Source organism: Centruroides vittatus, unplaced genomic scaffold (genome assembly GCF_030686945.1).
Source record: "Centruroides vittatus isolate TY-2023 unplaced genomic scaffold, ASM3068694v2 contig_970, whole genome shotgun sequence".
NCBI classification, from domain to species: Eukaryota; Metazoa; Arthropoda; class Arachnida; order Scorpiones; family Buthidae; genus Centruroides; species Centruroides vittatus.
In genome coordinates, this window is record NW_027122643.1 from 244,793 (window position 1) to 271,875 (window position 27,083).

At 28.6% G+C, this 27,083-nt stretch overlaps 1 protein-coding gene across 2 annotated transcripts in view; it reads right to left on the minus strand.

Moving 5' to 3' along the window:
• LOC136985437 (myotubularin-related protein 9) overlaps window positions 1-27,083 on the minus strand; it is a 64,968-nt gene that overhangs the window by 21,463 nt on the left and 16,422 nt on the right. For both annotated transcript variants that reach the window (XM_067282725.1, XM_067282724.1), the window contains exons 4-9: window positions 18,984-19,135; window positions 12,273-12,401; window positions 12,035-12,191; window positions 10,802-10,906; window positions 7,604-7,729; window positions 4,966-5,213 (exon numbers count right to left, since the gene is read on the minus strand). In XM_067282725.1, coding sequence (XP_067138826.1) covers window positions 4,966-5,213; window positions 7,604-7,729; window positions 10,802-10,906; window positions 12,035-12,191; window positions 12,273-12,401; window positions 18,984-19,135 — 917 coding nt within the window. The remainder of the gene's footprint in view (window positions 1-4,965; window positions 5,214-7,603; window positions 7,730-10,801; window positions 10,907-12,034; window positions 12,192-12,272; window positions 12,402-18,983; window positions 19,136-27,083) is intronic.

Genomic DNA, 27,083 nt, shown 5'->3' on the forward strand with positions numbered 1-27,083 from the left:
CAGTTTGAAAATTGGGATATCCCCATACACAACTTCTGGTTTTGTTCTAATGCAGTTTTGAAAATAGTCTGTACAAAATTTCATAATTTTTAGTTTAAATTTCATTATCTGATATTTTTTTCATTCAAGTAAGCACTCTTGTCTCAAGTTTGCCCACAAATTTTAGAATATTGAAATTTTCAATTATTTTGTTATTTTTGTCAGGTTTACTTTAATAAAAACTAATAGGACAAGGAAGAAAAAACATTGCACCAACTTTCCTATCAACCAGATGTCATTGTCATTGCTTTCAGACTTTAGCCATTAAGACTGTCACTGTGTTTTGTTTTTATAGATTAATCTTTGTAAAGTTTATTTAGGTAAGTGGTATTAAATTTTTTTTAACCATAAGTATTACTTACCTACGAATGATTATTTCAACCGTAAAAGTCAACTAGGTGAAAATAAAGATAGTTTGTTTTGACTTTTGACTAAGATTTCCTCTCTTTGCTAATCAGAAACTACACCAGTATAATAAGTCCTATTAATAAACAAGGTCCAAGTAGGCAATATAAAAATAAAAAAGTAAAACAGTTAGAGGTAAAAAGAATTAATTTGATTTAGTTTTTAGGATTTGTTAGTATGACTGTGTTTCTTCCAATATGAAATAATTTTTGTATGCTATTTGGTGCTAAAAACCAGATATTTGGTGTTTAACTGAAAAAACATCAAATAAAAATTAAGATTTGTGTGAATAATATCAGGAAACCAAATAAATAATGTCATTTTTTGAAATTTAAAGAAAAATGCTTGTAATTTTTGTTTAAAATAATTTTATTCTTCAAAATTCAATTACACTTTTTCAATAAGAATGTAGTTTTAAAATACCATTTTTATAAATGATTTAAATGATTCCTGAAAAAATCTTTCTTTGTATTTGGTGGACTTTGAGAGGTATTGTTCATCATGAGTACTTGAACATTGATCAAACTTTCACAGCAGATTTGTACAGTGAGCAGCTACAAAGAATACATGACAAATTAAGGCTAAAATGTCATCTTTGGTAAATCACCAAGGTGTTTTTGTTTTTACAAGGTACTGCTCACCCACACTTTGCAGAAATTACAAGAAACAAATAATGCAATTGGAGTGGAAACTTTTACCTCATCCTTCCTATTCTGCTGACTTATCTCTGTCAGATTATCATATTTTTTTTACTTTGGATAATCATATATGTGGAAAACAATTTAAAAATACACAACTACAAAAGAGAAAGTAAATCAATTTTTAATGCTAAAAACAGTATTTTCAAACTGCCTTCCCATTGGGAAAATATAATTAAATGTGAAGATGAATATTTTGATAAATAAAATTGTTTTAAACAAAAAATACAAACATTTTTATTCACATTTCAAAAACATTATTTGGTTAGATGATATAAATTTATTAAAAAATTATAAATTAGACAAAATTGATTTATTAACAACTGAAAAAAATTTTGTAAGTCTACTACGATGTCATAATTCAGCTGAATTATCTGACATTGTAAACAGAAAATATCAAAAACACAGAAAATCTAGAGAAAAATTTACACACATTTTTGTAAAATAGTGTTTTCTTTTAAAAAAGAAAGCTCTATGAACTAAATATTCATTTGAAAGGTAATGGAAAGCTGTACTTTATCTTTTATTTCTGAAATTCTACAAGTCCCCATCATCAAATGTTGTCAATTCAACTTTGGATGTGCAGTGAAGTTTTTATACAGGATTTTTGGTCTAAGTTTTTTGACAGTATTTAATGCAATTGTTCAGTTGATTTTTCTTGCACCTTCTGTTTATTTTTGTAAATAGGTGCCTTGAGAATTGTCCAAAAACCTTAACTGCCCTTATTTCTGGTTTATCTGCAGGGATGTCCACTTTTTTAATGAAGGCAATGTTTTCTTGTTGCAGGTTCATTACAGTTTTGTCATTGTGAAAACTTGCTTGATCTGACCTGAAAACATTCTGCTTGAGAATAATTCTATTCTAATGTAAAAAACCAGGCAACATGGTAAACATTCATTTAAATTTCACTAGACACTAGCTTGATAGCAAAGCTTGATTTTCTGATTAGTGCTCGACTTAATCCTTTTGGTCTCATTGCAATCAAACCAAAACTTTGCCCTCAAATTTCTTTTATCTAAGAAAATTTTACATTTATACATGTGAAGAAATATCACTGGTATAAAATCCATCATTACCAATGATGCATTTTATACCAGTGATATTTCTGGCAAAAGGATGAGGCATGACTTATCAAGCAAAATGAAAAATTTTTGCAATAATCTGCTATTCATCTTTGTATATCTGATCTGTCCAGAATTACCTGCTTTTTTCAATATTTAATAGATGTTTTTGTTTTCACGACTACAGATAAAATGAAAACCTTGTTGCTGTCTTCAATCCATCCAACTTGACTTTTGCTAAAATTTTCACTTTTCAATGAGTAATTATTTATAGTAACATCATCACAATGCCAGGATGCAATTTTTAATCATATTTTTAATTTATTTAATTTAAAATGTGTGCTCTCCACCTCAAATTAGTAGTGGCTTACCCCCTGTACATCATAATTTTCCTTTAACAGTAGAGTTCAGGAGAAAATTTTTGAATTGAAATAACATGACTTCTGGTTTCCATCAGAAGTTCATGTAAAATTAATCCTGCCCCTAAGGTTTCCATAGTGGTTTCATCTTTCATCTATCTAACATCATTCTCAAGATTAAGGAAAGACAGACAGATGACAGTGGGAATTTATTTATATCATCCAACCATAATCCTTTCTTCTCTATAGTGTTCCACTCTACATTGAAGAATGCAATATATAGCCCTTTTTGAAATTTATTTATTTGCAAAATGGTTTACAGTAAACTTTTCTTAATATTTTATCTTATGTACAAAAGTTGTACACTCTTAGGCATAAAGTATCATCTTTCATTACCATTTTGAAAGAAGCATAAAATTAAATGCAAAAATTATTTTAGATGTTCTACAGCATTCAAAGTCCTTTTAAATTTTGGTTTGTGCAGCATGATTACAAATTATTGGTTATTGGCTAGAGCCCGAAATATTTTGTGAAGATTTTTTCCAGACACTTATATCCTTGAATACTTAAATTCAAATTTTGGGTTGTCTTGCAACTGGAAAAAATTCAATATCTTATAGATAAACATTTTGGTTTGAACAAATTCTACAATAAAAACAATTATAAAAAATGATGTTGTTATTAGAAAATCTGTACATTCTGGAACAAAATTAAGTGTTAAGCTGTCATTATGCACAAGAGATATTGTCAAAAAGAAAATGGAAAAGGTACTGGTAATGTGGGTAAAAGATAACTTGCAAACAGATACCAGTACACCAGTTACAGGGTACCTTATGTAAAAATTGTTCAGACAGTACATTGAGGCCATTTGGTGGTAAAACATCTCTCCTCTCTCATACTGATCTTGAGAAGCAATAAAAAAGTGCATGGAATTAGAGAAATAATATAATTATATAATATCATAAAATTGACCAAGGAGACTCAGCTATTATTATATCAGCTCTTCTACTAGAGACCTAGGTACGAAAATAAATAAACACTGTAGTAAGGGTAACATCTCAAACAATATCTTTTTTACATAAATCATATAGTCCCAAGATTTACTTTCATATTTAAATAATAATGACCATACAATTTTGGGTCAATTGAAATCTTTTATTCTTTTTCAAAATCCAGCCACAGACAGATGGTAGACAACTTGAAGATAAAAACAATTCTTAATTACACTTTAACTGACAATATGACATAAAAAACCCATAATTAATACACCTAATGCTGATATTTTGTTGCAGGATCTGATGCCAACTACACATAGCACTAAAACTTTTAACAATATCAATCAGGCCAAGTGTATTTAAATAATAAAAAACCATTCTGGAGTTCCCTGGTGGAAATTTGGGAATTAGACAATATTTACATAATTACATAAATCCAGAATGACTTCTTTCATTGTTTAAATACAACTATGAGCTAATTGATATTGTTAAAAATTTTAGTGCTGTGTGTAGTTGGCACCAGATCCTGCAACAAAATGTCGACATCAGGTGTATTAAGCATGTGTCTTTAATGTCATATTGTTTGTCAAATTTTAATGAATTGTTTTTATCTTCAAATTGTCTACCATCTGTCTCTAACTGAATTTTGAAAAAGGATAAAAGAATTAAAATGACCCAAAATTGTTTCTATGGTCATAAGATCATACTGTCAGAACACTCTGGGATTAATGCATAAAGAATGCATGAAGCACAACTTAGAATACTGGACTAGTCCTATATATGCTGCCTCTCCAAGCAATATGACATGATAAATGTGCATGATATGCAATATCTATCATCTGCCTTCATCTGGCAGACCAATTCCATGGTCTTTTCTTACTGTAGTAAAATACTTGAATCTTCCCCACAACTTAAATGTCGCTCTTTCTTTTTTCATGCCAAGTCAATATGGCTGCCAGCTTGATTGCCAGTCACCGTATTTTATTATAGTTCATTTACATATTTTTACATGTTATATTAGCAAAGTCAAGGCTGAAGTTTTAAATGTGAAAATGTGTGCATCAGACATTCAGCGCCACTTTCCTGTAAGCCTAGAAGTTTGACAATGGTGTTTGGAAAGTCAGTGGAATCATGTTTTTGAAATCAATTTTCAGTTTTTGCTAAAACTGCTGTTAAAAACTGTTTAGTTAGTTTTATCAAAAACTGATTTTGTTGGCAGTTGTAGTTATTAAATTAGATATTTTTCTTATTCTATCATTTTAAACCAATTTAACTTTTTCTTTGTGATAACTAAATTATAATCCTATCATAAACACAAAATTTTCAAAATAGATGTATAAATTAATAAAGAAAGACCATTCCAACATTTAAAAATAGTGCAGTTCTATAAAAATAAAATAATATATACCTGATAAACACAATCTAAAAACATAAGAAATGTTGGACTTTGATCTTTTGTGCGGACATTTGTTGGAGCATAAGCTCCATGTTGACATCTTGTAGAAAATGGATGACCTGCTTGCAACCATTCTCTTTCAATTAAAGCTTCAAAACCTCGAACTGTCCTGCAATCTGGATCTAATATTACTTGAGCTAAGGAACATATCTGTAAGGTTGCATCAGTTCCTTCTGCTCCATGAACTAAAACAGATGACCCTAAAAATATCAAAAATTTTAAATTTTTTTATGATTTAATCAATTTTATAACAACACATTTTTTAAAATGCTATATTGAATCAAATAAGTTTGAAATAACATAATAATTTTTAATTCTATATATATTACATATTTTTAATTTAAATAAAAACTCATTTTTATTACACAGATTTTGAAATTTCAAAATTTAAAAGATTAAATTAATTATTTGATTAATCATTTGATAAAATAAAAGCAATGTCTTCAGTCTGAAATAAATAAAGTTTGAAAATATTTTAAATTAATATCAGACAGACTTTTAGCTACCAGACATATCTATAAGACAGACTTTTAACTACAAAATATTTAACTATAAAAACAGAGAAAATGTGGAATAATGCTGGTTTATAATGATCTAATGAATCCCAAACGTTTTAATATAATAAGATATACTTAATGCTTTATCCAATAACTCATTTTATGTTTAATGTTTTTTTTATAGAGGTATTGAAAATGTCATAGTATATTCAACCATTTTAAAACAATTCCTATAATTTTATTTCTATGTTTGTGAAAACGTTTTGGTATATTTCTGATAAAAAGAATTAATTTAACTGTATGTTTACATTTATTACAAAATTTATCAGAAATTATTTCATAAAATCAACTTCTATATTGCAGAATGTTATTTAATTAATATTCTTATCAAATAATATATTATTTCAATGGAGATTTTTAATAACAAATTTAACTCTTCATTGTAATGGAATAATTTTCATCCATATCAAATATTAAATAAAATTTATTTAAAAATACCATGTTGGTACATACTTCTTGTCCTTAATTACTTATATATACTTGTGTCCACTTTGGATGTTCTTGTGAACTGAGACTTGTTATACTGAGGGAAGAGAGAAAAAATAATAATTTCCAATTAATATATATATTCATTGTAATGTAATATTGATTTTTATTGCAACAAGATTACATTACAATAAATATATTTTAACTAGAAATTATGTGTTTCTTTTCCTTCAGTATAACAAGTCCTAGTTCACAAGAATATCCAAAATGGACACAAATATAATTAAAAACACCATACTGATTTTACAAGTATAATTAAAAATACCACACTGTAGACAGTTTCAAAAAAGTAATTCATTTTTACAGAAAAATAAAAACCTACTAACAATACACTTATTTATGGATAGCTTTCAATTTTATATCATTAAAATATACAATTGTAAGCATAAAGATTTTCAGATACTTCCTGGTTCAAACAACTGTTAAAAATTAGCTATGTTAATCAGTTTTAAAATACAGTAGAGCATTGATTATCCGAAACAATTCGGGACTGGGGTTGTTCGGATAACTGATTATGTACGAAAAAATATATTAACCTATCCCATGTTGAAATTCGTTCAAATCCCGGTGCATCCTGAAGCATCCTCTCATGGTTTCACCAGTGCTGCCAGCTAAAACACGCACACCAACAAAAAATAATATTGGAGTAGTCCAAGACATAGCCAAATATTGCAACTCCACAGAAATAGCAGAAATTTAAATTTTCCAATTGAAACGCTTTCGGTTAACCGATGTTTCGGTTGATCGATATTCGAATAATCGATGCTCTACTGTACTATTTTATTTGCATAAAGTATTCTGATATTTCTAAAAAACATCAAAATTATTTCCATTTTTCAATTTAAAATGTGGAATTATTTCTGATATATGAATAGTATATTACAGTTATCCAAGTTACTAATTTTTAGCTATCTTAAATTCAGAAACAATTAAAATAGCATTACAATTAAAAGTTTTAGTAAAATCATTGTAAGTAAAAATGGTATGAAGAAAGAATTGTTTTGTTTTTGTAATATTTAAATAATTCTTTTAAACAAAATTTTGAACATATTCATAAAATGCTAATAAATTTGCATATTTATTTGTAAATCTTATAAAATATTTATAAAATCTGTATATCTGTTTTAACAAACTTTAAGTATATTTTTGTAGAATTAAAAAATACGCTATATATCAGGGGTGGACAAGCAAGAGTTCAGTGGGAGCCGAAATGTAGGTTTTGCAAAATGTATGGGAGCCGCAGTTCTGCACTGTCGTGGCGGATAGTATGGTAAGGCGCACGATTTTATTATATAATATAAATATAATATAAAACAAATATTGAATTTTTTTAATAAACATATTTTCACAAAATTTTAAAAATAAAATTGTAAAAATAATAACAAAAAACAGAAATTAACACTTTCAGCAAGAGCCGCATGTACCTCAAAAAGAGCCGCATGCGGCTCTGGGAGCCGCATTTGCCCATGTCTGCTATATATTCAGATTTTAAGTATTACAACTAAAACTAAAAAGCAATATAAAAGGAAATAAATAAGAAATTTTACCTTCTTGATCAATGCATTGTGCTACAAGACAAGCACAAGTGAGTATATCTTTTACATGGTTCAACCATCCTGAGGAATCTAATCTGGATAACCATTTATCAACAGAACTACTTGTATCATTACAAGCTGAAAATATTCAAAGCTTATATAAATATAATAAAACAGATAATGATGATATTTTTTATTATTTTGACAATATTTTAAAATTTCACACAAACAAAAATGAATACTTAAATTGATAAGAAGATATTTTTACAAGAGGAAAAGTAATAATAAAAAATTTATATTTGTAAGACAGAAATTTAAACATTAATTTTGTTTCTTGTCTTAGGTTTTTGTTTTTATAAATACTTATTAAGACAAGAAAAATAATTTCATTGCAAATTTCAGAATATTTTCATTTAACAACATATACTAATTTTACATTTAAACATTACATAATGATATTTTTTATTAAGTTGATTAAACAAACTTAAATTTATTTATAAAGTTTGTTAAATGATAAGTTGCTATTATATAAACAGTGCAATTGTACATAATATGATATAGAGTAAAGAAGGAAATTTTAAATTCAAACAAATATATCTATCAACTATTATACAGATTAAATATTTCTTAGAACTTCTCTTATAGAAATGCTATATCAGATTATTCAATAAAGGACTGTTTGCATTCAGGTTTAATTTTATTTAAAATTATCTGTATTTTAACTTTTTATATTTGATAATTTTTATATTTTCCCTTTTTGTTTTTAGATTTGGGTATTTGTCCATTTTTTTTTATTTATTAAGAAAGTGTTAATTCTTTTTTATTATGCTGAGGAGGATAATATTGGCTTTGTATTTTGAAAATAAATATTTTCATCTTAAAATTAAAATATTAACATGAATATATTTTAAAAAATCCAAATATTAATAGTGTATCCATAATCAATATCTATCATTAAATACAAAGAGAAATTGAAAACTCTTTGCCAATTGCTTTTTTTCTGGAAAAGTAATTACAGTTCTGAAATTTCAAAATTTACATATGAGAGGGCAGTTTTGAACATTGTCTGATGAGACAAGGTGGAAATATGAATGTTTGAAAATGAAATGTTCTGTCAGTTTCCTAACCAAAGGAACACAGAAGTAGGATTTGATTTTTTGTGGGCATGTGGCAAGAATGCAAGTGAAATTTTCCAAAAATTGAATGTTGTGCATGAGGACAATTGTCTGTCATATCAAAGTGCGAGTTAGAAGTGTGAGAAGTTTAAAAAAACACAATGATGAGCATCCAAGAAGCCTCCAAATTAGACCAGCTGCAATCATCATAAAAGATAGATTGTTGTTAATACCATTATCCAAGAAGATTATTGGATCAGAATCAAGGGCATTTGTATACAGTTAAGCATTTCATATGGTAGTATTTATGACATCATCCATAATTCCTTGCATTACTAAAATATCATTGCACAGTGAGTGCTAAGAACATTTTAAGAAATCGCATAAGAAGATGTCTTGACCACCTGATTCATTACCAGCAAGGGAGATTTCTTCAAATACACAATGATGGATGATGACTCCCAGATACATCACTATACTCCAAGCGGTAAAGCAATGCAAAGAGCAAGTAGTAAAGCATGATTTTAGAGAACACAAACTTGACTATCAAAAAAGTTTCAGACCACTCTTTCTGCAAACAAGGTCAAAATGACATGCTTTTCAATTCATCAAAGCATTCTTCTCATCAACTTCTTACTCAAAAATGCCAAGTAAATGCTGTAGTTACTATGCAACATTGAGACATGTAAGGAAGGCCAACCAGAAAAATTATTGACATTTGAACTAAAAGATGTTATATCTTTTAGTTCAAATGTCAATCATTTCTTCTGGTTGAACAGCAGTGAAACAGCTGCTGGCATCTTGGGAATGGGAAGTGTTTTGTCATATGTCTTATAGTCTGGATCAGGGATTCTACTATTATCACCTTTTTATCCTCAAAAAGAAGTAAACAAATCAATGCTTTGAAAATGATAACATGAAGATAGCAGTTCAACAGTGACTGCATAAGCAACAAGATACATTCTACCAGAGTGATATCTAAAAACTTGACTCACAATGGGAGAAATGTTTGGTCCATCTTGGACTCTATATGAAAAAATAGGGAAAGAACTAAGCTTTCAATATACAGTTAGCAAAGAGTTTTTGATTTCCCCTCATATGCAATATGTTAATATCTGAGTCTTTATTCAAAGTCATCACTGCAGTTTCTGTTTTAAGTTGTTTTATCCTACATTATATTTTATTTGAAAAATTGTATTGTTACATTTACCAAACAGAAATGCTTAATTTTCATTTTGATAAATATAAGAAGACAATTTTCAAAAATATTTCAAATGTTTAATGAATGAATGAACAAACAAACATAAATGCATTAACCAGATTATGCAAATTATTCATGTACAATGAAAAAATTAATGCAATTGTAAACATAAAAAATCAATTATTGAAGAAATAAAAATAAGGCAGTTAATATGATGTGGTTATGTAAAGTTACAAATTTCCAAGAACAGCCATAGAACAGAAACTACAAAAAATGAGATCCGAGAAGAATATATATGAAAAATGTTAAGGAAACTGATATCAATGAAAACATATATATGAATAGAATTGCACAGTGGAAAAATTGTTTGCAGATCAGAAGACACCACTACTAGATACTAGAAACCAATCATATACAATGTGTATGTTTGTTTGTAGAGAGAAAAATATTGTATTTACAAATAACATAGAATTTTATAATATAACACAATATTTTTTGTATGCTTGGCTGCTACTTCATTCTGCCCAGTTAGTAAAACATTCTAGAGAGAACACTGAATTCACATATATTTAAAAAATGGAAGCTTAAGTACAAAATGATTATATTATTTTTCAAAAGTTTTTACACAAATGTGAAAAATTATGGCTTCCACTAGAGAATCCAAAAACTTTTAATTTCACAATCAAAATCTTTAAATAGAATTGCAAAATTACTATATAAATTAAATGATGTGTGCATACAAATATTTGGAACTAGAACATAAACAGATATTTATAGTAGTTTTTCTAAAATTTATCATCATTTGCATCTTCTAATGAAACAATGCCAATTAATAGTAATAGTAAAAATTGTTTTAATTCTTATAGTCTATTATTAAATATTATTTTTAATTACCTTCAATTAATTTTGAAAGTGAATTTAATAAAGTTGAATGTCTGTCTATTGGCTTATGTATTCTTCTCCACAATGGATAATGAATTTCAGGTTCAAATCCCCCTCCTAAAAAAAAGTGTACTATTAAATATTTAATGAACAAGTAAAAACAATAAAAAACAAAATTTGGTTCATGACATTAAACTATACAAAATACTATTATAAATATTGATTTATGAGTCATATATAATTTATGCAATGTTAAACTTTTTCAATATAACAAATTATCATATAAATTAGTACTATTTTATTTTATTATTATTATTATTACTACTATTTTTATGTAAACTCATTTATTTAAATTTGAAATATTGTAAAGATAAAAATGATTCTGAAATATAGCATAAATATAAAGAAAAACTTAATTTAGGTTTATTTCATTGCATAAATTGCTGAAATTCTCCATGTAATAATTGATTAATTATGAAATTTAATGATTGAACATTTTGAATTATAAATGAATATCTTGTCATCTGTAAACTTTTAATGATTTAATTACAGTTTCAAGCTACTGAAAATCATGTCTAGTTTCAAACACAACTTTTTCAGTGTGCAAGAATTCGAGCCAATATGCTAAGCTAACCTCAATCAAATGTTACTGATTAATAATTCAGATCATTATTATTTATCATAATAATATGCTAAAATTAAGTACATTTCTGGAACAAAATCTTTCTGGAGTCTTGGAAATGTTATTAGTATCTTAAATTAAACTCAAAACAGTTATCAAAAGTCACATTTCACATATTGAATGATGAATTCAAAAATATTCTGAACAATATAAGCTAATGCATGACACCCATAAATTTATAAAATGTTTTTAAATTATTGGACATAAATAAAAATTAAGAAATATAAACATTATAAATAGTGCATAAATAGTATATAAATAATAATTACTATGTTTATTTATATATTCTGTAGTTTATTATTATTTATGCACTATTTATATTTTTTAATTTTTATTTACATGTTAAATCTTTTAAAAATATTTTATGAATGCATGAGTGTAATGCATCAGCATACATTGCTTAAATTATTTTTAAATTTGACATTCAATTTACAAAATGTATAAACCTAAAGATAATCATTAATTAAATTGATTTACAATGTGTTTTTAAAATATGAATAAATAAAATCATTTATAAAATATTAATTTATGGTTGAATGATAATTAATAATAATTAAAATAACCTTTAGTTCTTGCCAACTGGGCAAAATTTTGTGCTCTTGTATCAATAATATAACCTCTTTTTCCTGCCACTAAAATAGCATTCATTAAGTTTTCATCTTCTTTGCATCGCCTCATGTTAGTTCCCACCATAGGTTGACTACTCCTCAAAATTGAAGCCTATACGACATGGAAAATTGAGTTTGTAAAAACAATACCATTAATTATTAAAAATTGTAAATAATTAATAATTAGACTTACCTTGGATCCTTTATGAAAATAACTTAAAACTGGAAATCTAGATAAATAACGAAAATTAGCAACACTTATTAACGTTTCATCATCAATTTTCTTTGGTACCACTAATATCTCTGGATAGGTTGGACATACCTAAAATACCAATAATTCTATATTGTGATAATAGTAATATATTAAATGACATATTATTTTCTTATCATGCTAAACTCTAAATATATTGGATATATTTTATTTTTAGACATATCACTTTCTTCATGATTTGAACTATGAACTAATAACTGTAATAAAAATTCTTAATCTCCTTTTGAAATATCAAAAAAATTGTAAATAGAAGCTAAAATTATAAATTTACATTATATCAGGTTTGTTAACTTTTCATGTATATATTTAAATGGTTTAAACTGAAATTGTCTAAATTTGTAAATACATAAAATATTCATTTGTTTTTGCTATTGTTACACTGATTTTGTGCAGACTGTATTTAATAGTGATGCCACGAATATTCAGCTACTATTCGGTATTCGGCTACCTTTTTAATATTCAGTATTCGGCCGAATGTTGGTACTATTCAGCTGAATACCGAATACCAAATCATGGGGAAAAAATGCACATATTACTCAAAACTGTATTTATTTTAATCATAAATTATTACATTTAATACTTAAAATATATCAGTGGTAAGTTGTGATGAATGAAAACAATTTTTTCAGCATTTGTTGATAGCAAACAATTGCGCTTTTTCTCATAAACTATACCTGCTTCTGAAAATAGCCTCTCACTATATACACTACTTCCGGGAGAGGATAAATAGATCTTAGCGATTTCTGTCAGGCTTGAATACTGTTTTGCGTTTGCTGACCACCACTTGTAAAGGTCTGTCATCTGATCTAGATGAACAGTTTTCATATAAAAATCAATTTCATTTGCAATAGCACTTTTCTTCTCCACATCCTCATCATTTTGCATATTTTCTGTAGCAATTTTCTCAAAACAGTTCCAAAAACTGTCGTGTATTTTAATGATTTTATCATTTTCATTGATATTTCTTTTTTTACGAAGTGGAGGAGAATCATCATCAGTATTAGTAAACTCATCATAACTAATTTTCAGAGCTTCTAAAAGAACTTGTTTTGCTCTTTGCATTTGAACTAATCCCAGGAAACTGGTTTTGAAACATGGGTCAAGAAAAGTGGCAACCAGATATTTGTCATTCTCATGAAAGTTAAACTGTGTTTCAAGCTCAACTTGGGTTTCAAGCTCAAATTGTGTTAATAATAGTCATAAGGATTATTAGTAACACAATTTGATGTAACAATGAACATAATGCGCGTTGTGATACTATCTACTAGCAAATAAATCAAATGCGCCCACGGCATTGCTACCACACCCACCGCAATGAGACAGGTCGTAACCTGTCACCCGCAAAATGTACACATATTTTGCCGAATGTTTGGCGCTTCAGCCGAGAGCGTAGCCAAATATTTGGTATTCAGCAAAATCACTATTCGTGGCATCACTAGTATTTAATTGAATACTATATTTGTAATTTGACTACTGAGTCTTAGAATATTCAAAAGCTTTTATGAAACAATAATGCCAAAATACTTTACTTGCTTTTATGCAAACATTACAAATATTACTGGTTTTAGTTAAATAAATTTTCTTCATCTGACAAAACCAAAACATTTTTCATTTAACTTCTTGTCTGACACATTATCTCACATTTATTGAAAATTTTTTATGTTAAATGAATTGTTATAAAGTTTTATGAAACGATTCTTGCTTTTCTACAAGTTTTTCATCAAAATTCTTATCTTCTCAATATTCTAATATAAATCTACAAATATACTATAACAACATATTTTTTCAAAGTGATAATCAAGCAGAATAGAGTTTTTTTAAATGTGTTGGCAAAACTGTCCTTTTTATAAATCATATGCTGTACATATTATCTTAAGCATAGTTTCTTAAGCAGTTAAGTATACCTGCAAAAACTGCATAATTCCATATATTATTTTTCAAATAATTTCATCAGTATCAGTATGTTTTTTATGATAAGTTTCAACTCTACTTCCTATATTTCTGTAAATTTATATTGTTGCAATATAGGTACATTTTCATTTATCTCATTCTATCTAATAATATCTGAAAATACTTTCATATGAATTACAGTAGAGCATCGATTACCTAAAACAGTTACTTTTCATTACTAAAATAAGAACCAGGTTGAGTGATCAGAGTACTGACCATCTTTGCTTTTTAAAATCTTATTATTAAAATTTACAATATTTTGTATTGTGTTTTATTTAAAAAATGAAAATTATATTCTAAGTTAGAAGTTTGATCTAAGTTCATTTTTTTCTTTAAATTTTCAATTCAATTCAAAGGCACTTTTTTTGTAAACAGTTTCCAACAAACTTTAATAAATTTTTTTCTATTTGTGAAAATTTCTATGCAATTCAAAGGTAATTTTTAATAAATATTTTACACAGCATTATTATTATTATTATTTGAGGTTGCAGGACATATCAAATTACATAAAAAATGAAAAATAATTATATCATTCTAGTTCAAGAGTTATTTTCTATCTTAAAAATAAATAATTATATCCCAGGATCCCAGGAAAACAGATCACTTTTTCTCAAAATCCCAGGACAAGCAAAGGACAGGAAATGAGAAAACCTAAGTTCAAAATATGGCTACTTTTTAATTCAAAGTGAAAATTCTGTCCAAACTGTAATATGTGTATGTTAACTTGTTCATTTAGATCAAAGTGTCGCATATCTCCATACTGTACGAACAATTGACCAAGAACAACTCTATTCTAGTCAATATGACTTTGTTTTTACAGTAACACATTTTCAGTGCCACTTTACCCATGGACTACCCTTTCTTTCTTCTCTTATCTCATAAAATATAGCTGGATATTGGGATTGCAAGACTGAGCTACAAGTAGCAGATAACTACATGGGAGACCCAAAAATAATGGGGAAAGTTCAGAAAAAATTGTATTTATTTTAACAATTTCATCTTTTCATCTCCTTCAAAATACTCTCCTTAGCCTCAATACACTTGTCCAAACGTTTTCTTCGTTGTTCAAAACACCTAGAAAATTCCTGTTCTGAAATGCGTCTTAGCACCTCCATCATTTTTGTTTTCACCTCTTCTACTGTATGAAATTGCTTCCCTTTGAATTCCCTCTTCATCCTGGGAAACAAAAAAAATCACAAGGTGCAAGATCAAGTGAATGTGGGATGAGGGTCATGCTGTTTCTTGTCAAAAACTGCTGCACAGAGAATGCTGGTGAGCAGGCACATTGTAATGATGGAAAAACCAATCCCCATTTGCACAAATTCCTTTTACTCCTTCTCACAGAAGCACAAAGTCCTGAGGACTTCCAGATAACAATGTCTGGCCTGGATGGATGAATTCAGAATAAACAATTACTTTCACATCAAAAAAACAGATTAGCATGGTTTTCACATTTGACTTCACTTGTCTTGCTTTTTTGGACAAGGAGATCCTGATGTTTTCCACTGGCAGGATTGACATTTGGTTTCCGGATCATAACCATAACACCATGATTCATCACCAGTTATCACCTTAGAAAACAAGTCTAAATCATTTTCCAAATGTTCTTTCAAAATCTGGCAAGCTGCCAAGCGATTGCCTTTCTAACTGGCAGTCAACAAGCATGGAACAAACTTTGCAGAAACTCTTCTCATGCCAAGTTCTTGTGACAAAATTCACTGAATCAAACTCCCATGAAATCCCAGACAAATCAACAAGTTCATGAATGGTTTGACAGCAATCTTCATTAATGAGATTGCAAATTTTTTCAACATTTTCATCGGCTTGAACATTGGATGAACAACCAGACCTGGGTTGATCTTCAAGAGACATTTCTCTTTTTTGAAAGTGGGAAAACCACTTGTAAACCATTGTCTTACTCCACTTGTAAACCATTTCTGATCCATTTTTCCCTAACAGGAAACAAAATTTCACAGCAGCACATTGCTCTTTAAAATCTGACATCACATTTTTGATAAAAACAAAAAACAGTTCTCATGAAAAAAATTGCTATGAGCCAACAAGTCTTGACATGCCAAAGCTACATGCTTTGCATACTGATTCCAGAAGATTTCTTCTACTGACATCTAGCAGTGGATACACATACTATGAACCTCCTGCCCTCCACAAAGTTATTCCTTTATTTTTAGGTCCCCCACATATATTCTTATAACATTTTAAAATTTATTATAAAATCAAAAATATTAGCATCAAAATATATTTATGAAAAAAATTTTATAAATAAAGGAAAATATAGTTATAAAATGTATGAGAACAGTCTTTTTTCAACCTCCGATGGTTTATAAAACAAAGACAAGTGTAAATATCAAAATGAATTTATTACCAAAAGTTAGGTAGAAACTTGGTTACTTTTCGACATAATCACTGTGAAGATTGAAGCATTTGTCATATCTGTGGATGAGCTCTGCAATTTCCTCTTCATAGAATGTTGCCGCCAGTGACTTGAAATGGGCCTTAACATTATTTTGAAGATCGTCATTAGTCTCAAACCTCTGTCCTCATAGCCATGTTTTCAGTTCAGGAAAGAGGTGGAAGTCACTTGGCACTAAATCAGGGCTATACATTGGGTGTTTAAAAAGTTCCAAGCTAGGTGGAAGTCTGAAAGGTGGAAGTTTTCAAACCTTTAATGTGTAAAGACTTCCACCTCTTTCCTGAACTGAAAACGTGGCCAGGAGAGCAGAGGTTTGAGAATAATGACGATCTTCAGAATAACATTAAGGCCCATCTCAAATCACTGGTTGCAACATTCTATGAAGAGGGAATTGCAGAGCTCATCTACAGATATGACAAATGCTTCAATCTTCACAGTGATTATGTCGAAAAGTAACCAAGTTTGTACCTAACTTTTCGTAATAAATTTATTTTGTTATTTACACTTGTCTTTGTTTTATAAACCATCAGAGGTTGAAAAAAACAGCCTACATATTTACTATTTAATCAAGACAATTCAGAACATGTTTTTATGCAGTTTATTAATTTGCAATTTTTTCTGTGAGAGAACAAGAAAATATTTTGTTTAAATCAAGCAAATATGAAATTGCATCTATTAAATATTGTCAGAGTTTTGAAATAAAAACAGACTTTCTTTTTTGATTCCTTTTAAAGCTCAGTTAGTTTTCAGTTTATTTGTAAAAATTAAAACCATGGTTCTGGAACCTCAACTGACTCATCCCATTGCAAGTGCATAATCATATAAATAGACAGCAATGTAACAAATGACTGAACTGATCAGAAACGAAGTAAATAATGTTCCAATTTCATTTTAAAACACAAGATTCTGTCATTTTAGAAAATTTCCCTGATTGAAGTCTATAAACTTAGTTGAGAGACTGCTCTATTTTATTGCAACATTTTTGCAGCTATTGCCATATTTTTTCCACTATAAATTTCCCCAGAACTGTTTTAATTTTCCTTGAACCTCATTCACACAATTGGACATATTCTGCACTCCTGAATCTGTACTTATTAAATATCATATGGAATGCTTAAATGTAAAAATGCTTAACTATAAAACTATAACATTAAATACATGAAAATATCTCAAAGAATTTCAATAAGAAATTAAGAAAATATCAAAAATTTATTAAGGATAGAAGAATAAAATTTCTAAATGTTCTTTATACAGTAGAGTATTGATTATCCAAACACCAATAAACCGAAACATTGGTTAACCAAAAGTGTTCCAGTCAGACTGTGTTGGGACATGTGTTGTACTGAATCAAACATTTTTGTTACTAGATTAACTTCTAAAGTATAATTTTTTTGTTTTTATATTTTTCAATATACCGTATATCTCGGCAGATAAGACAAGGTATAAATTTTCGTTGAAGTTTTATAGTTTTAGCATATATCTGTCCTATAAGACAACCCCCCAAACTATCAATGGCCTATGAATTTAGTTTAGATCAGCGATCATCATCTAAATAATAATACTGTATAGCGTATATGGAATTATGTCCTATTTGTAATTTTTTGAGAGACCATCAAATTTTATTTTCTTGCATCTGGCAGCACTGCCTTGCGATTGTTGAAAATATTCACACTGATTCAGGCATTCAGGTAATGACCTTGACTATTCACAAAAACATCATATGGCCTATTCTATTTTGTGGACATACGCTACTCTCTACTAGTAAATAATTACGGTTTGTCCATTTTACTATATTGGTTTTAATTTACATAAATTTCAATCTAATTTTTTTTGTATCTGTCCTATAAGATGACTCCGGATTTTCGGGGCCTTTTTTCATGATTCAACTATCGTCTTATCTGCCGAGATATACAGTATTTATTTTGATTGTACAAAATAAAGAAATAATTTTTAATGATACAATAGCCACGATTATTATTATAAAAATTTTTGTTGGGCTTAACATCGATGAAAATTCAATGCAAAGCGACATGCAACAGAGAAAACTTTCAACATAGGATATATTAATATACTGTATTAATAATGTATTTTTTCATACTTATCTGTTATCCAAACAACCCCAGTCCCCAACTGATTCGGATAATCAATGCTCTACTGTACTGTTTAATTTCCTATTTTAATATATCAGCTAAAAATTGTTTACTACTACAGAAACATAAAGCTCAGTATTGATAATTAATTTAACTTCTTACTGAATAATTTTTGTTAACATGTGTGATTCTCCACTCTTCAGTATTCATGCTAATTTTTGAAAATTCAGTTTCTGGAAGAAATGCAGTCCATCCATCTTCCAACATATTAAATAATGCTCGATGAAAGAATGGATAATAAAATTTAACATTAGCTGAAACATAACAAAAATATATTAAAAGATTTATTTGATAGTTATATTATTATTTAAGATTTTAAAGTATCTAAATCCTTGTACATGAAATCTGCACTAAAAAAAGCATCTTTCCTATAGCACAACCTATATATAATTTGATTAACCTTTAATTATTTTATACTTTAATATATTATAATTTTGGTTGAAATTGACACATACCTAATTTGTATAGAAAGTATAAAGTTTGTTTTGCATCATCAATATTTTTCACACACATTTATTCCTTGTATATAATCCATGCTTAATTCAATTCTAAAGTTTTCTTTTTATATTACTAAATATTTTGTTTTATATTATATATATATATATATTAATGTATAATCTATAGATATATATTATATAATAATCTTACTTTTGTTTTTTATCTGTAATCTTCTGATTATCATAAAGTTACAGATAAAATATACACAAATCCAAATAAATGAAAATATTACAAAAAATTACTGTAGTTTAAAGTATAATATAAAATCTTTGCTTATGTATGTTTTAAACAAATTTATTTTAAGTTCTCTTTTCACACTATCAGCTTCAATATGACTGAGAACATGTATATGTTATCAATTATAAATCGTAACCAATGCTTTAAACAGTAAATTTTAATTGTTTAAATTATCAAAAAGACAAGAAAACTACACACATTTTCACATTCTTCATTCATAAAGACATGCAATTACCTGTAAGAAGGACTTTTTTTTCATTCATTACATAACATTACATGTTTCAGGCATCATTGATTGTTCTCTTTAGACAATAAATAATGTAAGGAACTGAGTCCGAACGTTATTTTTATTTTATTATTATTTCCGTTTTATTATCTTTTGTTTGGGTTTATGTTTATTTAGGACGAAGGTTCCCCACCACTCTCTTGTTAGTAATGAAAAATGAAGATAAAACAACTCACGGAGAAATAAGCGCCGTAGGAAAAAATCTTGCGCACTTGCGCTGCCCGGCAGAAGTAACAGTCCGCAGAAAAAAAAAAGGAGGGGGGAGTCCCCACAATCACTAGTAGAGAAATACTTGATAAACCATCTTAAACATCCCAGAAAATTATGATAAATATTTTGTAAATGGTTTATAAGCTTTGTCGGAAACTTAAAGCTGCCAGAACAGAAAGTTAATGTTAGCAACTAAGTATGTAAATAAGAGGAGTAACCCAGCTCAAGTGTGACGTCACCTCACAGTATAAAACCCGTACGTTAACCGAAGAAGGAGAGGTGATTTCCAAACCGAGGTGAATTCCAAATCGAGGCGACTGTGAGAGCGAGGTAGATTCGAAAGCAAAGTATTTTCTGATAGAAGTCCAGATTGATAATTGGACGATCCAAGGTGTTAAAGAGGAGTTCGATTGACGATTTGACGATATCGAAAGGATTGAGGAAATAGTTTTCTTCGTATAGTGAGCTGATGGATAGACGTTTAATTAGTAAGAGATTTTGTTCATAGTTTCTAAGTATTTGATTTGTCGAATTTCAAGGGGAATTACTATTAAGTTAAGCTAAGTAGCTGAGTTTATTGTCGGGTTGACTTGTTGATTTTCGTTAATAAATTTTGTTTGGCTTATTGACATTTGTACGTAGTACGTTCTAGTTATTAATTAAATATATTTGAACTTTTGATTTGACTTGGTATTTATCGTTATTATTACTATCTTTCGGTGCACGCTTAAAAGCCCAGGCCTGGCAAACTAATCTCGAATCTGCGTAAAGTACCCGTTAGGTTAACGGAAGTTTCACCGACCATAATTATAGTCGGTTTCCTAAGCTACTAAAAAAATAGTACTTTACAATGAGACTAGTAAATGAGACATAACAAATAATAATTACAGACTTTAAACATTCTATATTGTATAATCTTTTTAACTAAAGAAAAAATTATATGAAATAAAAAACTCAGAAATAACTATTACAAATACTAATAAATAAATAAATTAATTAATTAAAAAGATTTAGAATAATCTCAAAATGTTGTTATCATTTCAATGTATCCATTCATACCTCATAACAGTAAAGTAGACAGTTTAGTTTTAAAAAAATTGAAATAATAGGATAAATAGAATTAATAAATTCTGTATTAAATAAGATTATTATGCATAAACAAAAAAAACTTGAATCTATGAGTTCAATTGTTGGTCCTAAACTATTAATAGCTGATGTGTTTATAACATTGTCATAAAATTTCTTTTACAATTAAACAGAACAGTGTTTTTGTGCAGTTATGTTGATGATTATTTGTTGTTTTATGATAAAAATATAATTCATCCAAATCATATTGTACAGTTAACAAATTTAATACATCCTGATATTAATTTTGACTATGAAGTAGAACTAAATAGTAGTATTAATTATTTAGATGTTACAATAAATAGAAAACAATAATTCCAAAATTGAATTGAAAAATAAAAAAATTGAATTCCAAAGATTATAAACCCTGTAGTGTTAAAAACAATTTTTATTGTTATATGCCTAGGTTTGAAATATATCTTATTTAAGACAAATATTTTAAAAACTTTAAATCATACAATAGATCCAGCAAAATAAAATTGAAATTATTTTTAAAAGACTGAAACTTAATGATTATCCAAAGAGATTATTGTTAAAGTTGTATGAAAAAATTTGTAATATGAAAATAATCAAACTTGACCTAGAATCTCTTGAAAGTCTAAATATGTTGTGGTGTTATATATTAAAAATTTGTATGAAAAAATAAAGTAATGCAATATTTACATATCATTAATACCTAATTTAGCTTTTTTGCTCAATTATCATTTAATTTAGCAAAAAAGTTAAAAATTAATAAAAACATAGAAATTAATGACCTATATTTCTCACAGACTGGAGTTATTTATAAATTTAATTGTACTGATTCTAATAAATTTATTATATAGGTGAATCAGGCTAATCATGAAAAATTAGATTAAGAGCAGTCTATTAAAAAACAATAATTCTGCTGTATACAGGGTGCGGCGCCAAAATCCGGACAAAATTCAATTTCAAATTCCCGCCATTCTGTACCACTGGTAGATGTCGTGTTTTGCGTTCAAATAGCTTAACATGTGTATTAAACCATTTTAACCGCGAAATAGTCACCACGTTGAAACAAAGTGCTGAGTATAACCGAAGAGCCGCGATTATCGAAAGTATTCACGCTGGGCGCTCGGCAACAGAAATTATTCGGTTCTTCGGATACCCGAGATCGACTGTTTATGATGTCGTTGCAAAATACAATCAGTCGGAGAAGTCAAATAAAGGTTTTGCAACACCGGCAAGGAAAATTTACTCGAAGGAGCGCATTGTCAGAACCCCTGAAATCATTCAACGGGCTCAGGAGCTGATTTTTGAGGATCCAGGTCAGTCGATCCGAAAATTGTCGTCGGTTGTTGGTGTGAGCGAGAAAACTATGCGTAGAATCGTTGAGGAGGACCTCCGCTACAAGTCTTACACAATTAAAGTGAGACAGATGCTTTCTGAAGCTGCCAGGACAAAGCGAGTTGAACGCTGTAACCTGCTTTTGTGTTCCTTAAAAAACAATGCTGCCGGACGACTCAGATTTTTTTCCGACGAGAAAATTTTTACTGTTGATGCGAAAATCAATCGAAGAAATGACCGATGGCTTGCGCACGACCCAGAAGATGTCCCTGTTATTGCAAAAATGAAATTTCCGGTGAATGTTCATGTGCTAGGTGTTGTGTCCAGTGAGGGTGATGTCATGCCACCGTATTTCTTTAACAAAGGGAAAAATGTCACAAAAGATGTTTATTTGCATGCTCTGTCAAATGTAGTGAAGCCATGGATGGAAACTGTGTCATCTGGAAAGCCGTATGTTTTCCAGCAGGATGGTGCGCCCGCCCACACAAGTCATTTGGTGCAAAATTGGTTGTCAGATAACGTCGACATGTTTTGGTCAAAAGAATTCTGGCCTCCCAACAGCCCAGATTTAAATCCTCTGGACTTCTACATATGGAGCGTAGTTGAAAGGGTCACAAACAAGACCAGACATGCAAACATCACATCATTGAGAGCCGCTATTGATGCGGCATTCACCAATATCGACCGTGAGACATTAAAGCGCGCATGCGCACGATTCAGACCGAGAATAGAGGCTGTCATTCAAGCAGGAGGGAGCTATATTGAATAAATGTATTCTGTATGACATTGCAAACAATGTGATTTAAAAAAATTTGTAAACCTTTTCGTTTTTTCAATAAGAAATATGTTTGAAAAAATGTGTAATTTGTCCGGATTTTGGCGCCGCACCCTGTATATACCAAAAACAACAATTGTACTATAGATAAAAATACTGTCAAAATTATCACAAAAGAAAAATGTCAAGGATTGGGTCTTTACAGTTTTGTTTAAAATCTTTTCGAAAACCACACATTCTTACAGATGTATAAAACAAGAATTTAATTAAGTTATATATATAAAATTGTAGCACTGAATGAGAAAAACAGATCAACTCAATGTCACACATTAAATTAAAACAAATTTCTTAAATTTGGTACATACAACTTTGAATCTGCCTTTCATTTTATAACAACAAAAAATTATATCTTACATATAATTTTTCAGCTTTTTACAGTTTGCATCTAATGAATAATATTCAATTAAGTTTACATTCATTAGTGGATTATATGTATATCAAATCTTGATTCCTTTCATGTTTAATTTTTCTGGAATACATCATTTACTACAAGTACATATGTATTTTAATTTCTAATGAAGCTTTTCAACTAAAATCTGTTTTTATGGATTATAAGTCTACGACAAAATTAGAGATTTTTATACATTCAGATTTTTTCTCCATACATTGTTTGCTACTATTGACATGGAGAAATGATTGAAAAAGTTGAAAACAGTTTAGAATGAGATTCTGACACTATAAAAATTTAGTCAATCCTTCTCCCAGTAAGTGACTTGAGCTTACTGGAAGAAGGCTTTGAGCTTAATGATAAGTCCTATCAGTTCAAAGACAATAAATATAAATGGATTATAGATTATTATAATTTCATTTAATAAAAATTTTCAACAAAATGTTTAAAGTCAAAATAATTACAGTCCTTGTTATTCAAGATAAAAACAATATACTTGGGTATTTTTTTGTTAATCAATAATAACGTTCAATATTCACTAGTTCACAATTCACAAAATTCACTAGTTAAACATTATTTTAATCCACAAGTAATTTCTTGAGATAAGATTGGATTTTTTATACAGGAATTCATACCATAGCATTCTTATCTTTCAATTTATATATCATTTTAAGATATATAACAAATCATTTACCTATAATTAATTGTTAGACACATCAATTGTAATCTTATTTAATCGAGATGGGTTAACAATAATAATAATAATAAGCACAAAGCCCAAACAGTTAGGAACTGAAAGTTGAAATTTGGTATACAGTTAGGGTATGCCATAATGTGCAGTAAGAAGGGATTTTTCAAAATTATTCCCCCTGCAGGGAAGAAGAAGAGGATTAATAAATATTTTTAATCATTTCCACTTTTTGGATAACCCAAAAACAAAAAATCCAAAATAAACGAATTCAAACAAATATTCATTCCAAATTCGAAAATTCAAAATATAATGTTCCAAACAAGTTTTTTAGATTTTAGAATTTAAAATTTATCACTTAATTCAAGTAAGGTTATCATCAAGTAAGTTAATTTTAAGTAAATGAAAAAAGTTAAGTATAATGAAAAATTTTCTGATTTTTTTTTTATTTTATAGGTTATTTATGTTTTTATTTTTTAGGTTACTTAAATAAAAGTTTTTTTTAAATACTAAAGATTTATTCAGTTAAAATTCAATAATGATTTTAATCATTTTTTTCTATTAGATATCCAATAAATACAACTCCTAGACAAAAAGTTAGAATATTCACCTAACTGATAGTTTAGTGTACATTTTCTCATGAACAACACAGAGTACAAAACTTCTTTTTTATCCTACATATATAATGTCTATGTATATTTATTATTCCCATTAATCAGACATATTAACTCAAACGTTTTTTTGTTACAAATGGAAATGAAATGACAGAAAATTAGAATAACAGTTTCATTGTGACAAAAAATTAGAATATTAGCTAAATGTGGGTTAAATATAGGAAATGCAACAAAATAAACTTAATATTTTGTGGCCTTGCCATTTGCCATAATTAGTGTTCTCAATGTGTCAGGCATGTGTGGATTAATGCTTCACATTTGTTTCTAAAGATGCAGTTCCAAATGTATTGAATGCCTGTCACTAGTTCCTCTTTAGAATTTGATCACCATTCATTCAGTCATTGTTTCATGACTCCCCACAAAATTTCAATGGGTTTAAGTCTGGGGAAGCGCTTGGACAAGGCAGGATTGCAATCTATTGCTCTTGTAACCAACGTATCATTGACTTCACAGTATGAGAGGATGCTCCATCTTGTTGATATAGAAATGTTTTCTCAATTAAATTCCCTGCCAATGGTATCATAAATGTCTCTAAGATGTCTTGATATGGCTGTGCAATGACATGTCCTGAAGAATGCACAGTTGTCCTATGCAGTTAGCACTTATGCATCCCCAGATCATGACATATGATGCAAACTTCATGGATCTCTTCATACAGTCCTTTTCAAAGGAATCTTTGGTTGTTTTCCATATATGTAGGCCTTAATCACCACAGGAGAGACAAAACAGGGATTCGTCATTGAAGAGAACATTATTCCAGATATCTTGTTCCACATGAGCCTCTCTCTCTGTACCATCTGACACTTGCTTGTCATTGTTTTTTCGTTAGAGATGGCTTTATCTTGGGAACATGGAAGTTGAAGTGCAAGTCATGCAACCTTTGGCATGTGGTTTGGTTACTAACATTCACTCCAGTTGCTCCCCATTGTGCATGCAAGTGTTTAATGCTCTTAAAGCGGTCGCGCATGACAATCTTTCTCAAGTTTCTCTCATCCCTTGCAGTCATTGTTTTTTTACATCCACATTTCTTCCATTTATTAGTTAAAACTTGAACACGGTTTTGTTGTTTCAGTACTCCAGAGACTGTTGGCTGTGAGCATTTTATATAATTCAATTTCTTTTTGTGTTCTTCCTACTTTGTACAAGGCTATGATACTATTTTTAGATCTGTCACTAAAGTCGCATTTATGTCCCATGTTGTACTGTCATACTGTGTTGCCCAGCAATATGGAAATTTGCATTACAATGTAGTTTTTTTATGGCTGTTTGTTTGGTTGTTTTTGCTAATATTCTAATTTTTGTCATTTCATTTCCATTTGTAACAAAAAAACGTTTGAGTTAATTTGGGTGATTAATGGATATAATAAACATACATAGACATTCTATTTAAAATTTATTTTGTATACTAGTACTTTCTATATATTAACAGGACTTATTATACTTGAAAATTATGGATGCAGATATTTAGTCTTACAGATCAAAAATAATGTTCTTTATTTAGTTCACCTGAACACATACACTTTAAACATGTGTTTCGGACTTGTTTGTCCCTCCTCAGCAGGTCCTTAAACGACACTTTCTATAATTAACAATAAAAACATGTCTCGGTACAATTATCACTAAAATTAGATAAGAACACAAACATTTCCAGACAATAAATATCTAAAATTCTTACAATTTCTGTATTTCCGATCTTCTCTACATTTCCATTTAGATATAACCATAGAAAGAAAAAATAATAGAGTAATTTACAAGAAATATGTTAAACCAATACAAATACCCAAAATAATTAACTATAAATCTGTGATTCCGGTCAGTATAAAATATAATATATTTAAAATGTATATGAATAAAATTAGGCAAAGAACAAGCGAAATAGAAACACAAAACAAGAAAAAGAAGAAATAATTAAAATGTTTATTTTAAACGATTACCCAAAATGTATAATAAAAAAAT